General features: G+C 32.4%; 1 protein-coding gene and 1 long non-coding RNA gene across 3 annotated transcripts; one reads left to right on the top strand and one right to left on the bottom strand.

Moving 5' to 3' along the window:
• The first annotated feature begins 340 nt into the window (after nucleotides 1-340).
• LOC120080225 (uncharacterized) lies at nucleotides 341-2153 on the top strand. Of its 2 annotated transcripts, none has more exons than XR_016530195.1 (5): nucleotides 341-639; nucleotides 731-783; nucleotides 886-950; nucleotides 1023-1083; nucleotides 1949-2153. It is a non-coding gene; the product is annotated as an uncharacterized LOC120080225 (long non-coding RNA). The 2 variants fall into 2 exon arrangements; XR_016530196.1 differs by having other exon boundaries at nucleotides 1944-2153.
• A 2655-nt stretch (nucleotides 2154-4808) lies between these two features.
• LOC120079569 (ENTH/ANTH/VHS superfamily protein) lies at nucleotides 4809-10916 on the bottom strand. Its single transcript, XM_039033797.2, has 15 exons — nucleotides 10618-10916; nucleotides 10460-10529; nucleotides 10279-10376; nucleotides 9965-10103; nucleotides 9742-9869; nucleotides 9566-9658; nucleotides 9424-9474; nucleotides 8539-8604; nucleotides 8379-8444; nucleotides 8159-8239; nucleotides 7960-8037; nucleotides 6600-6791; nucleotides 6444-6519; nucleotides 6099-6214; nucleotides 4809-5418 (listed from the first exon to the last, which is right to left on the bottom strand). Exons 1-15 carry the CDS (start codon nucleotides 10705-10707, stop codon nucleotides 4975-4977), a joined length of 1788 nt encoding a protein of 595 aa, XP_038889725.1. The 5' UTR covers nucleotides 10708-10916; the 3' UTR covers nucleotides 4809-4974.
• Nucleotides 10917-17801: the final 6885 nt, after the last annotated feature.

The raw sequence follows: 17801 nt of genomic DNA, 5'->3' as shown, positions 1-17801 counted from the left end.
GTGGTAGGAAGCGGAAGAAGAAATGAAAACCCACACTTCTCAATGGGTATGCAATTCATTCATTTGTGTGGGTAAAAGATACCTAGGAATTATTTTTTCCAAGATAAATAAACAAATCCCACCAACCCATTTTCATTCCCACCCTTTTTTCCCTCCAATCGAACGGTCCCTAAGTAGGACATAACCATGCAGTGTTTTGCTACTATTTCAAGAACTCGAAGATAGAAAGAAAGTGAAAGGATATCAACAACTTACATGATGTAACGTCTCGTATTTTTGGAAATGTTTACTTTTCCATCAATTAAAGTTTAATTTGGATTAAGATGGAATTGTTAATTATAATGTAATCGTTGGTTTTAGTTTGATTGATCTCATTCTAATTTTTGAATTTTTAAAATCATTTGGTTACAATTGGAGAAAAAATGTGTTTTTAATTCTCTCACTTTCACACGCAAATAGAGAAGACGCCGTTCGCCGCCACTCACCCATCAGTCGTTCCTACTCGTGCCTCCACGACCCTTCGACTGTCAATTATTGTCGGTGAGGGACTTCCATCCGTTCTTCCCTCCTCTACTAGAGCATCACCGTTGCGTATTTTCCGTCAGTCGTCGCTGGTCTTCGCTGGAATTTTGGTTGTGGGTAAGATTTTGATACTTTATGGGTTTTTCTTGAGTTTGTGCATATACACATTTGATTTTTGATATAATTGTCGATTTACCCATGATTTTAGATGTTGGATTGAACATTTGAAGGAACTAGAGTCGCGAACGTTGGTCCATTTTGGTGGGTTTCCAGACCTTGAAAATCTTTTTATAGTTATCTGTGGGTGCTCGAATTTGGGTTTCCAACCCTTATTATTATTATTATTATTTATTTCTTGCATAGGTTGGAAGTGTTTATGAAGATTGGGAGTGTATTTGGACTGCTTTGCATCTTGGATAAGTCTTTTGGTGACTTTTGAAATCTTTTTGTAATTGAAATTAGGTTCCAAATGTTGGAATTTAATTTAGTTCTTATGGTAGGGTTTGATTCAAGGTTACTCTAAGCCAAGTAGGAGATTTAGTTTCTGAGCTTATCTTCCAGGTAAGTGACTATTCCATGATGATGATTTTATGGCCTGTTGGATGTATATTATGTAAAAATCTAGGTGTTGGATGTATATGTATCATATGTTCTAGGTAGGTGACGATACTATGGTCAATAACTAAGTATTTAATAGTTATTTCACATTATGTGTACATATAGTATGCTCAACAACCATTTGATATGGAGTGTAGGTACTATATTATGAAGTTCATGCTTGACATAGTAAAAAACATGAGTAAAATAATTACAGACGCGGTATGCATTTTCTTAGACTATCTTCTTTAACTAGAACGTTTGCATTGAGTACGATTTTGTTAATAAATTACATTTACTTGTTTGTTTGCAACTGACGAGACAAACACCTTATAGTAAGTTGAAATTAGATACGACGAGGGTTGAGTATTGTGACTTTATAGGACACTACACATGATGAATTTTTGTTATGCGATGCATCAATAGTTTAGTACGTATAAGTTTAGGATATGAGATATGATGTCAATTATGGTAGGGTTAGGTATTATATGATCAGATTTTTAGATACAGGTTGTTTGTAGAAACATTATTTTACTGGTTGATTAATGAAATTTACTCGGTTGATTCGTTGGGTAGTAAGTTTATTAAATATGTTACAAGTTTTAGTGAGACGGTATGATGATATGAATTTAGATATGTGTTATTAACAGTTTGGAACTGTGTATAGTTGATGGATTGAAAGATATCTGTATAGTTGGTGGGTTTGCATGAGTTGAGTGAAGTTGTATAAAGTTATTTTGTAGGAGTTATTTGAAGTTGTTGGTTTGTAGTTGCTACAAACTTTATGCAAGTGATTTAGTATATTTTGTTGTTTGTGTATAAAGTGCAGGTTAGGTACCATGAGCGTAAATGCAGATTTCAGATGAGAAGCTTGTTTGAGGTCGATTACAGGTTATATATGAGGAGTTCCACTGACCCATATATATATATATTTTCAAAACGATATAGTTGACGGGTAAAAAATGTCAACAAAAGTGTATAGTTAACGCTTAAAAACCGTCAATAAAAAAGAATTTTTTGACGTTCTTACAAAATAGTTGATGGACAAAAAATGTCAATATTATCTTACTTTGACATTCAAAACGTATCGATAAAAGTATTTTTATTGACGTTTTTTCATATAGTTGATGGACAAAAAATGTCGAAGTACCCTTTATTGATGGCCAAAAGCATCAATTTGTGACTTTTTTTACCAAATGGCAGACTTTTTTTATGATGCCTTTCTTGACCTTTTTTGGCCATCAAAGTAGGTATTTTTTTAAACATTTTTTGCCCATAAAAAAAGCCCAAATTTTTCGTAGTGTTTGGATGAAATTATACTTTATTTCGGCATCAACAATCAACTTTTTCAATTGACCGTACATTTTTTTTTTCTAATCATTCTTCCATTCACCCCAAAAACAAACAAATTTATGATGCATTCTTGAAAAAAATCATGTACAGATACAAAAGAGTTAATAAAATCATTCAAAATCTCGTGGAGATTGCATAATCTTGGTGCATCAAACCCTACACTAAATCTGGGGGTAAATATACTCAATTGCAGCTAAGATTATTGAATTTCCATCGAAATTATGTAAACAACTACAAAAGCATAAATTATTGGCTCAACAACATGCAAAGAACAACTAAAACACATTTACAAAAGACAATATGGATATATTTACTTTATTTATTTATTTTGATTGTATGCAAAGAGATGAGACGTGAGGGTTTGGGGACTTCCAAATACTAGGGAACATTTTGGGATAACTTGTTTAAGAAACTTGTTGAGCAAGCTAATTGTTAGGTTTCTCAAAAATCGGGATAATATAATAATATTTTTATTATTGAGGGCATATTCATAAAATTGTTTTTCCCTCAATTGAATTTGATATTCTTGAAATGTGAAAAGTAAAGCGTGTTATTTTTTACCCTAATTTCTTTGTATTTAATCTATTTGTAAAAATATTATCAACTTTTTTTATTATATATGAAAGTTATTATTTATGTTTTGTTTCTCTTGTAAAAAAAAGTTCTTATTTATGTTTTTATTGGTTTTGTGATAAAATAGAATTAGTTGAAAGTGAAAATCTTGTGTAATGGTAGGGGTCAAAGAAATAACAAACTATCAAGATATTTATTTTATTGACAATATGAAGATGTTATAAATATGAAATTATGTGACAATAGTAAGTGTCATGGTTTAGATGTTGTTTACAAGAAAAAAAATCACTAAATATTTCTTTTTAACATTTTATAATTGTTATCAATAGTCATAATACAATGATAATAAGCTACTTTTGAGTCAATTGATGACAATGATAACTTGTCATAGTAAACTTGACAGTAACAATTATAACGATTGATAATTGTTTATTGTTAATAATTATTTATTGACATTAAAAATCTAATTATGACATTTTTCAAAATTGTCATTAATACTCATATCCTTATAGGGTAAACAGCTTTGTCTTGTTTCTTTGGTCTGTTCTTGAGTTCATTCAACAAATTAACGCCCAGTTGTCATGTTGGTTTTGAGCTCTGTTTAACATAAGCATTCGAGGAATTTTTATTTGTTAATTCTTTTTTGTCAAAATTCAGAAATCCCCATTTTGAGTTTTGAGCAATTTGGTAATGAAGATAGGAGGAGAGGGAGAGAAGAGGATGAAGAGGGAGGAGAGAGAATGAGAGAGAAGAGAGGAGGGAGAAACGAAGAGAAATATTAAAACAATATTTTTCCTGTCATCTTGTCACGTTAGCATTTATAATTTTTTTATATTACAATTAAAGATTTTTGTAGAAAATGATCATTTAAAACTATCCATCGATATTAAGGGACCAAAATGACCAATTTGAAATATCATGATTAAATGTACATATTCTTCAAAATTCAAAGATAAAAAAGGTTTTTCTTTCCTCATTGTTATTATTAATATTACATTTTCAATCCTTAATATTTAAATTTTGTGTCAAATTAACCATTAACGATTAATTTGACACAAATTCCAAATCAAGGGATCATATTGAACATTTTTTTAAATGTTAACAACTTGATTGTTCAATTTTAAAACCTATTAATTAATTTGACACAAATTTCAAACTTTACAAACTAAAAGTGCAATTTACCCCATTTTTCTTCTTCTTTTTCTCATTATTATGTAGACCCTTAATTGAGATCTCCATTGACTCTTTAAACCTTTCTGAAATTGGAATAATCGAAGTAGATAGGAATGAAGTAGAAGATCAATATCCATTCGTTTTGATAGTCATTTGGTCCTCCTAAAAAGATCTATTAAATTCATCAAGTTATTCCTTGTCGGCTTTCTATAAAATACTCATTTGGATGAGGGCTTCCAAAAAGATAGTAAGCTAAACCCATGCTATTTTTATTCTATCTGTATTGCATATTGTTCGACTAAATTCTCAGTCACAATATTAATGAAAGAGAGTGCAATTGAAATACTAAATAGATTAAGCTCAAAATAATATGTTAAAAGTGATACTAAAACCCTTGTTTGAGATATATCTTGAGTCATGGACTCCTTAATTTCACCATTGTCTTTGGCTGAGTGGCCTTATGCACAGACAGTATCCACCAATGGATTAGTGATACCAAAGGATGTGGGGAGAAGAGAAAAAAGATTGAACAGAAATAGCATAATCACATCTTAATTCCTTGCTTTGAAATAAATGTTTGTATTCATATACTCCCAAAACCAAATTACACCTTCCATTATTTAATCAGTTACAAATAATAAACTTATCAACTTCACAGTAGAGAGAACATATAATAGCCCTATGATCATAAATTTAATAAAAGGAAGAAAAAAAATTACAGAACTTGAAGTCAAAATAAAAAGGGAAAAGAAAAATCTAGATTAGATTATGATTTCCTCCTGGGGGTAGTGAAGTTTGAGGAAAGGAAAGAAAAGGGTCACCAAATGGATTAGGACCAATTTGTTGCATTTGTTGTTGAGGGTATTGAGGCAATTGTTGTTGATAAGGTACCATCATCATGGAGTCATTTGAATGTAATTGCTGCTGTTGCTGTTTTTGCTGAGGGAAGGCATTGCTTTGTAAAGGCTGTTGTTGCTGGTGTTGGAAAAGCATTTGTTGTTGCTGTGCCATCATTGCCATTTGCACGTTCGGGGGAGGTGCTATGTTGCTCGACATTGAAAATGGGTCGTGCTGTTCGAATGGATTCTGCACCATCATTTCGCCGTATGGTCCATATCCTGCGTTCTGCAGCTGAAGATGTCTTCTGGCTTGTTCGTCTTCATACAAGCTATCAAGCAATAGCTTGTCAAAACCACCGGCCTGATCCAGGACACAAACTTATGCATCTCATTATTACATTAAACTTGTAACACAATGAACCTTATTATTATGCAGCCAATTCGTCATCTGATCTAGCTTTCAACTAGTTAAACTTAACTAAGCCATAGCTTTTGCAAGCAAGTGTATTCGTAAAAAGACTCGGAAGATATCAAAGATATTCAAAAGAAAGAAAAAATTTAAAAAGAAAAAAAGAACATCAACATCTAGATTGACAGCAACTGACATGTATTTTTGTTTTTAGGTTTAAATACTACTTTGATCTTTGTACGTTTAAAACGTGACTATTTTGATCCTTCATTTTTAAGAGAACTAAATAGTCATTTTTTAAAATTATAAATATCAAAATAAATCATTTGAAAATACAAAGATCAAAATGAACTAAAATTGAAAGTATAATAAACCAAAGTCAAAAGTATGTAGACCAAAATGATATTTTAAATATATTTTGTAATATGAGATGCGTTTAACTCTTGATCCAACCAAAATAAAGAAAATAACAAACAGCTGAATTTCATTCGAAGCCGCTTGAATTGATATGGACTAACCATACTAGCCACAGCTTTGATGAAAAAGGTGTACAATATCGCATTCCAATATCGAAGAGGAAAAAACGAGGGTAGAAAATAATAAATCAGAAAAGTAAAGGGGAAGATAAAAACCAGTCTGCTTTCGACCGCTGGACCAGCATTATTGCTTGGTGTGGTAACAAGCGCCAGCTCCCAACCACTACCGCCAATGTCACTCAAACCACGATTTGAAGAAGATGGATCATTCCCTGCATAATTGCAATAATTGATTCGAATTTAGGACTAGAGACAACCTCTATAATTGCAATAATTGGAAAAGATTTGAATTTTCAATTCCGAATTTACTTTGTCAGTATTTATGATTTACACATAAACATACATAAGATGTGCCACAGTAATTTGCTGCTGAATTGCTGATAGACTCCTCATGAAAAATAAGCAAGAAATTACAAAATCAAATGGCGGCGGCCGACCTACCATTTGTAATAATAGCAAGAGCTAAAGCATTGCTTTCCTCTATTTCTGCAGCTCTAGGATTTATTTCATTCAGACCCTGCATGGGAAATTATCACTCGATGTGAAAGGAGAGACAGTTGAGCCTGTTAAGAAAATGCTTTAATTGAAAATTCTTACCAGAAGATCACTTGTGTCGTTGGTTGCTATTAGAGGTGGAGGTTCAGCGACCTCCTCTTCCTTCTGTTGGGGTTCTTCTTCTGTTTCAACCAGTGGGTTGTTGTCCTCAACATTTTCAACTTCCTTTTCAACTTCGGATGGTTCTTCGGGCTTATCCGGTTCCTGAGTCAATTGCTCTGCCTCTCGGTATTCCTGTCCCAGAAATGACAATAATGAAGACCATAGAGCAAGAGCTACAGCATTTATTCGCTACACTAACGCACCAGAATTTAATCATTTAGAGATGTTTATTAGGTTGTATTAGAATGGCAAGAACCCCAAAGAAGTAAAAATATTCTCGAGAAAACCTAACATTTCAATTCAACCAAAAATCATGACGTGACACTATATGGCTGGGTTTTTTATGTTCTTTGAAAAAGCTTGGCAGATGTCTGGAATTGGCAGCTTAAGAAAATGAAACCAAAAAGAGGATATAAGGAAAGACGTTAACAAAATTCAAAATGTCAATGGAGAGCCTTGCTTGATATTTCTCGATATATATATTTTTCTTAGAAAGTGCCAAACTGGAGAGCCTTACTCGCTGTTTGTCTTATAATCAGAACATGACAGTAACCTCTATGCTACTCTAGGTCATTGGAATCGTGAAAGTTCAACCTTATACCATCAACATTAGATCTTAAGGCCAAATGTGAGTAATAGAATCCCATGTTCAATCAGAATTCATATGCTGATAGAAATAATGCGTTAAGGCAATCTTATAAAAAATACTATGATGTATCAACTTCACAAAATATCTATGTATTTTTTTTCAAACAACTACGAAGGGAAAATGTAGTATGTTGAGATGCATCAATATTTTAAATATGATAGAAGAATTGGAATATTATATTTAGCATTGCAGTCCAAGAAAAGGGATTCTCTTTCATCGTAGAGCAAAGAAAATTCGACAAAAAAAAAAAAGATGCAAGACTCATCCATTCATAAGCCAGAAGAAATGGCAAAATTTAGGATGCGGGGATCGCCATGAACAAAGGGATTTGGCAATAGACTTGATTAAGCATCAGGAGATTGGTCTTAATAAATTTGCAGTTTGGTTACTCGTTTCACTAATGTTTTGTACAATCAGGACCAGTACGTTAGATGCTACAAAGCATGCCTACATAAGGGTCTAAAACTCTGCATCACAAAGATGCAGAGACAGAGAACTAAGTGACCCTATTATGAAATTAGAGATATGCATATAGACGCGATGTTTGTAACATGAAAGACAGGCAAACAAATCACTTGCAAACAGATGTATGCACATGCTAAATCCACAAAGTCAAGATAAAAACTTCCGGAATTTGAATGGTATTCTCACCAGTCTCTTATTAACAGAACCTGTCTGTGGTGCTTCTCTTATATATTCTTCCATTGTTGAAAGAAATGATGGAGGTGGCTGTTGATTGCATAAAATGAATATTGTAAGAAGCATTTCTAAGATTTGGTAATATTCTCTATCTACTTTTAACTGCGTAAAATTTTCCCCTTTGGATTTAGAGAAATAAAGAAAATAGAACCTGCTTCAATGTGGGAAACTGAAAAGTTCTAGCAAGTTCCAATCCCTTACAATATTCGTAAAAATCCGCAAGATTTTCAGCCTGTGAACACGAAATCCTGAAACAGTTATCTTTATTTATCTATGTTACTAGTTTCAACTGCAATATTTTATCTGTTCAACAGACCTTGTTTTCATATACAGAACCAAAACAGAAGGTGAAAAAATTAGAGGGAAATAACCTGGTTGCTTGCTCTTTTGTATATATTGAGAGCTTTAACTGCATCATGCCTTGGCATATCAAAGAACTGTAAGAAGTCAAACATAAGTGTTATAGCGAATATATAAAATCACGCTAGTGCATTAGTAAGAAACTAGTGGTAAATTGGAGCAGATTCCTACCATGTCCACAAGATTTATTATTCCATCATTTATTGCACAATATATTTTAAAGCTCTCTTTGAGTACCTTCATCACATAAAAGTCAGAGCATGAAAAATACAGAATGAGTAACATAATTAACGTTTTTATCTAATAGATAATTGCAAAAAACAAAAAAAAAGAAAAAAAAAAAAAAGAAAAAAAGAAAAAAGGATATGCTTCTTGATCACTTGCTTGGAAAAAGGTTGAGAACAAAATTCCTATGTTTTCATGATATGAGAAAGCATGAATGCCACAACTAATTAAAATACAGTTGTTCTGGGCTGTAATTTCCTCCTAGATAGTAAACAAACCTTCATGATATGAGAAACAAACGACTCTTACAAAAAAAAGAAAAAAAAAAGCCAGTTATGAAAATTAAATCCTAGGGACAGTAGTTAAAATCTAGAAAGCTTCCAAAGTGCCTTAAATCACTAAATCATACAAGATTATCATCAACATCCACATCAAAATAGTGTCCAAGTTTTTCAGAGACCAAGTAATAAACAGACAATACGGAGGTGAATATCAACAATGTTTTAGTTTCGTAGTTATGCTTTGGTTTCTCCTTGTGCAAGATCAAAAAAAGACTTCAAGTTGCCAATTTCCGGAGCTGTATTTCCTTTTATTAACCAGTGTAGGAGGTTAATTAAAAAATTATAATAAATTTAAAAATATAAAAAATACTGATGCTTTAAAAAATAAAAAATACTGATGAGTATGCAATCCTCTGAACTTCTTAAAGCTTCATGGATAGAAGAAACAGACAAAACTTGAAATAATTTTTAAATTACTAGTCCAGGACCTCAAAATTTTGTCGTAGAGTCCAATGCCATAGACTGGGTCCAAAACTGTATAGTTACTTACCAGAGCCAGGGCATACTGGATAAGATAATTGCTGTAAGCTCCTCCTTCTGGCTGCAAAATAAAAGGGTCCCCCATAATCCACAGAGTTATTAGCAATAGCCTTTTTGTAAGAATAAAAACGAAACCGTTTAACAGCTATTACCTGACATCCCATAAGGCGGTAGAGAAGCTGCTGCAATGCAGGCAGCTGCTCCAGTAGCTCATCAGAATTCAGCAATCGTGTCCTACTATGTACCTGTTAAAGAAGGGATATCTTAAAATATGAAGGATTTACCAATTTCTATCCAACTTGCTAATTTCATTCTAAACGTCACAAACCTTTGTTGATCCTGGTGATGTTTTCGTTAGACGTTCGGATTCAATATCATACTTCAAGATTCTGTAACATTCAAGTCTCTCTTCTAGAAAAAGAGCATATGTTCTTACCCATGCAGAACAATCCCAAGCTACACAATGAAATATTTTTAAACAAACATTATGAAAGGCTTCCTCATTAGCATACTGGTTAAATTCAATAGAAACTAAAGAGAAAACATTTTACCAAGAGGACTTGAGTCATCCTTAAAATTGGATATTTGGAGAATATGTCCTCTGTGTGAATAATTGAGAAGTTCTTCCCTGAAGGTTGGATCACCCTCTCTCAGTGTCCTATGTACAACTATCAACGTCTTCAAGGCAACCTGTGCAGAGAAACACCCTAAATTTTGGTTGGTTCATTCATTGCATAGATTTTTCTATTTTGGCTTTTTCGCATTTCCTTATTTACAAAATTTCTCACATTACATTATTAAGAAAAACATACAAAGCATTAATGGGGAATACACAATAGAAACAAAAATGGTCAAAGAAATTTACGATCCAATTCCGCGTCTTCGACAATCTCTTGGCCAATGCATGAATACAATACGCCACATCCGCCCTAGGCCTCACCACGGACGTCGCCGTAAATATTTCTACCAATCAGAATACCAATAAAAAGCAAATATTTTGTAATTAAACACATCAACAACACCAATTCCACATTCAGAAAACTCACTTCGAACATGACGTTCTTTAGGCGGGCATTCAACGTGATTGGTAGCCTTGACAATGGCGATATCCAAATCCTTGAACCAAAAAACAAAATCAGATAACCGAACATGTAAAGAAGGAAATCATTGATTGAATCTGAAATAGAGAGGAAAGTTAATCAACCTTGAATTCGCTGTTGACCTTAGCAAGGCCGACCTTGGTGGAATCTTTGAGAGCGCCATAAGCTTTGCGGAAGCTCTGAAATGTGCCCATGGAAACTAGAACGAGGAAGATGATGATTGAGGAGAGAGAGGGAGAGAGAGGGAGAGAAAGGAAATGGCGATCATCTTCTTTCCTCCGTCATTGAATCTTCCATTAACAACCAAAACCACCGAAATCTCTCTCTCTTTCTTTCTCTCTAACCAAAAATTTGCGCATCGACGAAAATGAAGAGCAAAAAAAAATTATTTTTCGCTTAAGGTCGGGAAAAATGGCGGGTTTCAGTTACTCGTTTTTTTCTCTTTAATTTTTCATATTTTTCGTTTTTACGATAACGTCCTTCGTGTTTCCGGTTTGGGTGGCGGGAATAGAAGGTCAATTTAGTAATTGTGTAATGGAATTTTTTCTTTGTATTCTGAATGGTTGGAATGCATCTAGACGTGTCGCTGGAGGATTTTTTGTGCTGGCATTTCCTGTCAAATTCTTCATTTAAGAAAAAAAGAAAGAAAGAAAGAAAGAAAAAGTATAATTCTATTAAATATAAAGTATAATTTTATGTTATTATATTATGAATTTTAAAAATGTTGGATAGGTTAAAAACTTGTTATTCTATTAAATATGAAGTTATAATTTTAGATTGATAAGAGAAAAGAATTGTTTAAAAAAAAAGTCATTTTGGTGTAATTTTTTCTATAAAAATATTTAAAATAAGTTTTGCAAGTGTTTCAAGTATTATTTTGAGTGGTTGTCAAATCATCAATCCGTTTTGATTGACTTGAGAAAAAACATGTCTTTAAAAAACCTCAACCGCTTTTGGTAAAAAGTGATTAAAATACACTTGAAAAAAACTTTTCTATATGATTGCCAAATGCTTCAATTTCTTCAAAAATGACTTGTTTTTAAAATTAAACACTTGAAAATATATTTCAAATAAATCCTTCAATTTTTTTTTTTTCTAAAATGGCTTATTTTCAAAATTAAACACTTAAGAAGTTAAATCAAATAACCCTAAATTTTGGGAAACTTGTAGTGGGGTCTTAAAACTTAAAAAGAATAAATATAGAATAGAGATGGAAGCCTTAATCTTGAATTGCTTATTTATTTATTTATTATTATTATTATGTTCTAAAACTTCACCATGGTAATCAAAATTTGTGAACATCTATTTTAAAATTTTGGGAAATTTTTATAAATAGAAAATTCTCAAAAATGAAACATTTTGTTATTTTTTTTGTTATAAAGTGTTAATAGTTTTAGGATTTTTCTATTTATAGAATTTTCCAAAAAAGTAACTAATTTTACCATTAATTGTTGTTATTTTTCTTTTAATAAATAAATTTCATGGCTTCATGTGTGTATGCATGTGATTTGACATATGCATGATACTTCAATATCGACATAAATGATGAATCAATATTTTCATCGTATCATAAAAGTTTGATGGAACATAAAAAATAAAAAATGAAATAGAATATTAATGATATGAACGTAATATAAAATATAAGCATTTTCATCTGTTTTAAAATTGTAAATCTTTTATTTATTAATTTAAATAACTTTTGGGTTGTTTTCAAATACAGTAAAATGTGCTAACTTTTTCACAAATATAGTAAAATGACATTGTTTATCAACAATAAATATTGATAGACAGTGATACACTATGTCTATCGTTGTCTATCACTAACACTGATAGATAACTATTAGGTATTTATGCCTTAAAGTCTAGTAATTAATAAATTATTTAATAAAATATTTCATTTAATTATTAAATATATAATAATGATTTATCTATTACAATAAAAAACTGTTACAAATATTATGATCTAAATCGTTCATGTGGAGACATGCGAGTAGGGTACCTCTAAAAAGAGTTTGTATAATATTGAATCGCGAAATAATTAATCTCTCTTTGTAACTCTATTAATTGAAAATATTAATATTTCACATGATGATCATATGTAACTTGATTTGAATCCTAAGTGAGTTACGAATTCTTGTCTATTATGGCTCATCTTTTGATTTACATGGGTAAGAGTGGCACTTGCCAACTCAATAAGTCTACCGTTTTGGGAGTTGACCGAATAGGGAGTTAGGAATGCATTTCACAAGATGGAATATTCTCCTTCCCAATAGGGTAAGAGCCTTAATGAACTGTAAAACAAATGAGTTACATGAAATCAATTAAGTCTATGATAGAATTTGGTTAATCTACATAAATCCCCAAAATCCTTTTTCCATTGAATTTCTTACATAATTTTTTACTCTCTCTCATTATTTTCATTACCAAAAATTCATTTCACTTCTTGTTTTACTTTTACTTAGTTTCTTAGAAATCAACAAAACCCCCAAAACAAACAATGTTCGAGCTAAAAATGATGTCGTTAGTTCTGAAGGAACTCTTATACAAGAGTACCTATGAGTAGAAGTAGATCTTTCCAATTTCATTGTAACAGAATTTTCACACATACATTCTAACAAATAGATATGCATTGAAAACACTAATTACTAGCATGCTTTAAAAGATAAAAACAAAAGACCAAGAGAACGTACCAATTGAAGACTTTCTTCACAAGAACTCGGTCCGCATAATGTATGTCATATAGTTTAAATCCCACCATAGGATAAACATTTATCATGCATCATATTGAATATAAATGTTATATTATATAATTGCATGCATCACTAACATGGCCATGCGTCATACAATAGTATTATAAACATTATATTATATAGTTGAATGATGGATGTGTTTTATTTTTATTAGTTTATAATATAAGTGTTATATTTTGTAATGAAAATAAAATTACATTGAACATGACAGTACTTAGTAAATATAAATGTTATATTTAATTAATGTCATTAGATGCATGATTATAGGTTTTAATTATTTCATTAATTTATAAGTGTTATAAGTTTAATGATAAGAATTAAAATCTATAATCAAGAGTTGCAAATATAGGTTTCAATTAATTTTAAATTGTTTAAAATTAATTCACCTAGACCTATGTTAAAATATTTCTAATATGATAAGAAATAGGTTAATCTTTTATTTTCTTTTTAACAGGATTAAATTGAAAATAATAAAAATAATTAAATTTATAAAATAATTTTTTATAATGGACCTTTTGTCTAAGGAAAGTTCTGTTTAAGGCTAGAGTATTTAAGTTGACGAAAACGAAACACCTCTACTTGGAAACCGACCTGAAAGGTAAATTAGACAAGTATTTTATAAACATGCAATAAATGATTTAGTTTATTAAAATGTTTAATGAACAAAATCATATATTGTTAAACTATCTAATGTAAGAGTTATATTGGGCCAATTTAACAATACACTTAGATAAATTGTTAGCCGAATTTACCTAAATAACAAACCTTAGGTTTAAAACACTTAGTGGGATGAAAATGATGTATATGATATGTCAATTTTCTTTCACGTTCTCCCTAAACATTCACATCATGAGATCTATGCTCGGCCTCTGGCACCGTTTGCTTGTATCCCCCTAAGGAAGAGGTTTTCATATGTCAATATCAAGGTGAATGGAAAAAGTGTTTATAGTAAGCGAGAGAGGGATGTGTGTCAACACATCTCACAGTCTCCTTCATTAGTTTGCAGTAAGGTTTCATGCTCGGCCTCATAGTGTTGTTTGCTTGTGTCCCCCTAAGGAAGGTATTTGCATGAAATTTTACTCAAACTCTAGTAATAGATAGGACTACTTTAGTTTTTGCCCTAATCGGTTTTTCCCTACGGTTGGCTCATTGGGGTAAAACTCTAGAGTCTAGAATTAAGGATTACACTTACAATAAATTATTAAGCAAGTTAATGATTACTTGACCGAACAATGATAACTAATCATTATAAGAATAAGAGTTATAATGGTGTAATAATTAGTTGAGAATGTCTCAACTTAAACATGCAACCGATTCATGTATGCACAACTACTCGCTTAATGCGATCTAACTAGCCTCTACAAAGGCGAACAACTAGTAAAAATCTAATCGAGAAAGTATCCTAATTATTAATTAAGGTCGGAAAGGTCATACCCTAACTAATCTATATGTTTCTAATCATATTGGGTTCGATAGCGTCCATATAGAATTAAAACCACATACATTACGATTTAGGATTCAATTTTGTCGATTAATTGTCAGGAAATCCATATTCCATTAACCAAATTATCTTCGAACCTAGCAATTCATGCATCCTAGGAATAACATCAAATGCACAATCAATTAATGCTACTTGAGTGATTTTAGCTAGACATTCCGGAAAAAATGTGACGTAACTAAAAATCGATTAGCCATTCACAATTATGTGTGAACAACCAACCTCACAATCGTGCTTTTAGAAATTATAATGGGTTCGAAGAAGAGAGAAACTCAGCATGCAATTCATTCAAGAATATAGAATTCTCAAGAAATTAGCAAAGAATTAAAACTCCAAAAACTATATAGAAAATCGTTACCTCGAGCAATCCATAGACAAATCGAAGAGGAAGATCCAATTCATCGTTTACAATCCAAAAGAAAATAAAAACTAGCATAGAGATACAAAAAAGATAAAGGAAAGGGAAGAACTAGCAACCACTCCTCACCCTTCATTAGATTTTTGCATCATCCTTTACCTAAATTTAAGAAAAATATATATAGGAATCAGGCATAGCATTGTAACACTCTTGTAGACACAGCCCTCGAGAGTTGAAGCGGCATTGCAACTCTGGCACGACGCCACCTTGGGCGTACACACATTGGTGGCATTCCATTAAAAGTACGTAGCTTTGTAACACTCTCGGGTAGCATTGCAATGATACCTTGCATCAATACATTCTACCTTTCAACGTTGCACTGGAGCGTTGAACAAGGGTTGCGATGCTTTGGTCAAAGGCATTTTGGTCATTTCTCCTCTTTTGAAACTCAGATGCTCAAATCACCTCCAAATTGCTTCATGTTAACCTTGTTTGACTCCAATTTCTCGGTTCTACCTCTTTAGGGCTCAATACCTACAAAATAGGATAATTAACATTAATAATCCATTAACAAGCCTAAATTGAGCTAGGAATTATAGTTCTTTTTTAAAACTATGAAACACCCCCAACTTAATTCTTGCTCATCCCAAGCAAGGTAGAAACACATATTCACATAAAAAAAAATACTTCTTCAATCACAAGCGTTACTCTAGTCTCAACAATCTCTAAGGATAAGATTTGCAATAAAAAATAAAATTCGACCACAATCAATCAATGAAGAACATTTTAAAAACGATTCTACTCTATTCATGCATGAGTGACTCCAAAGCCTTATTAATTAAGTCTGCAAAACCCGGAATGGTTTTATAAGGCTCTTAATTTATTTCCCCCCTACTCTAGCTCGAAGGTTCAAGAGCTAAGCTTCCTAGACTCAACAATGCAATGACACACTTAAGGAAATCAAACTTTTATTCTTTTTTTTTTTTTCTTTTCCTTTTTCTCATTTCTTATTTTACACAAAAGAGGAACCTTTATCTAGACATATCACCTTCGTTTGTATACATAAGTTACATGAAAGACATCCAACTACGAGGAATGTCTCCTAATAAGGTGTCAAAGCTTACTCATTCCTCAGGGTACTTTAGCTCATAAGGAAACTACGGGTGTCATAGCCGCCTCAGGATAATCATAACCCCAAGAAAAAGGAGCAATCCCCTAAAAAAATAACATACAAACTTGCTTTTACTTTACAACATGCTTTGCCTTTTTAAAAACTTTCTTTTACTGTACAACATGCTTGGCTTTTACAACACAAAACAAAAGTTTGGCAAAAACTTAGGCATGCATTACTAGGTGGAGCTTTCAGTCACTTAACACCTATCAACTAGGCCTTTTGGGATGACAACAAAAATATAAGCCCAATAATACAACTCTAAGTATTCAAAACCTAATTTCATTAGACAAAGGACTTAGGCGTGCATGAGAGATAAGAAATTTTTTTAATACATTCTCAAAAACATGATCATGCTCTTAAAACATAATTTCATGCAACCCTAATCACAAAGAAGGTGCGTCGTCAACTACTCACCATAACAAACCAAGCAAGTGAGCAAGCAAACAATTCAAGCACATAAACATTGTATGAGCATAGCGCTCAAGGATCCCAAGCTATGACAACATACCCCAACTTAATTTGATACATTGTCCGCAAGGTATCTCTAATTTAAGCCCAATGAAAATAAAGACAAGGGAAATGAAAACCTCCCCTTTAGGCATTTTCGTACACGATATTTGAGGTGTGGCAGTAGCCTCTCAAAAGATGTTCTTCCCTTCTGGGGTGTCCCTACAAAAAATAATAATGATAATAATAACAAAAAGAAAGCTAATCTAGAAAGCAAATAACGAAAGTAGTAAATTTTATCACCTGGCTCCCTCCAGGAAGGGCAAATTTTTAACGTCGGTTGCTCGACGTGACCTATCCCCTATCAAGGCACAAAGAAATTCTCATATTTCTTTTGTCCCTTCTTAGATGAGTTGATATAGCCCGGTAAGGCTATAAGGCTTGTCATCTTTTGAAGAGAACCAGACAGGTCGAATTTGGTATTTTTCATTTTTGAAAAAAAAAAAAGTGAAAAAGAAAGAATTCAAAGACTCAAATGACCAAAAAGAGTCGAAATAAAGAAAAGACTCAACATACTCTAACTCGTAAGGAAAAGATGAGCAATAATCAAATGTATACAAAATGTTAGAAGGAACAAAAGAACGAGGCTTGGTGGCCTCTAACTCTATCACCTGAGTCTCCTCGAAGTAAGGCACGAGTTCATACTTAACCTTACTAACTTGTTCTAGACATGGCATGAGTTAGACATCGGCATAACTATTGAAAGGGTAGAATTCCTCCATGAACTCAGCCTCAATGGTATGAACGATGGAAAGCTCCGGACGGTTCTCCAGTGTCTGCATGGAATTTGCAAGCTGAAGAACGTGACCTACCTCAACAAGCATGGGGGCTTAAGTCTCTAGGTGAGACTCAATAAAATCCTGCACACACTAACAAGAACTATCAGCAAGTTCACGCATTATAAAACCCAAAGTCTTACCTTGATCGTGAAGGAAATCGGAACTCGAGATTTCCATGAGCAGCGAAACAAGACTATTCCAAATTACAATCATGAATGAACA

This window comes from Benincasa hispida, chromosome 6, assembly GCF_027475165.1.
Source record: "Benincasa hispida cultivar pf3 chromosome 6, pf3_genome.v1.1, whole genome shotgun sequence".
NCBI lineage: Eukaryota > Viridiplantae > Streptophyta > Magnoliopsida > Cucurbitales > Cucurbitaceae > Benincasa > Benincasa hispida.
The sequence above is the reverse complement of the archived record's forward strand: the minus strand, read 5'-3'. Positions and strand labels throughout refer to the sequence as shown.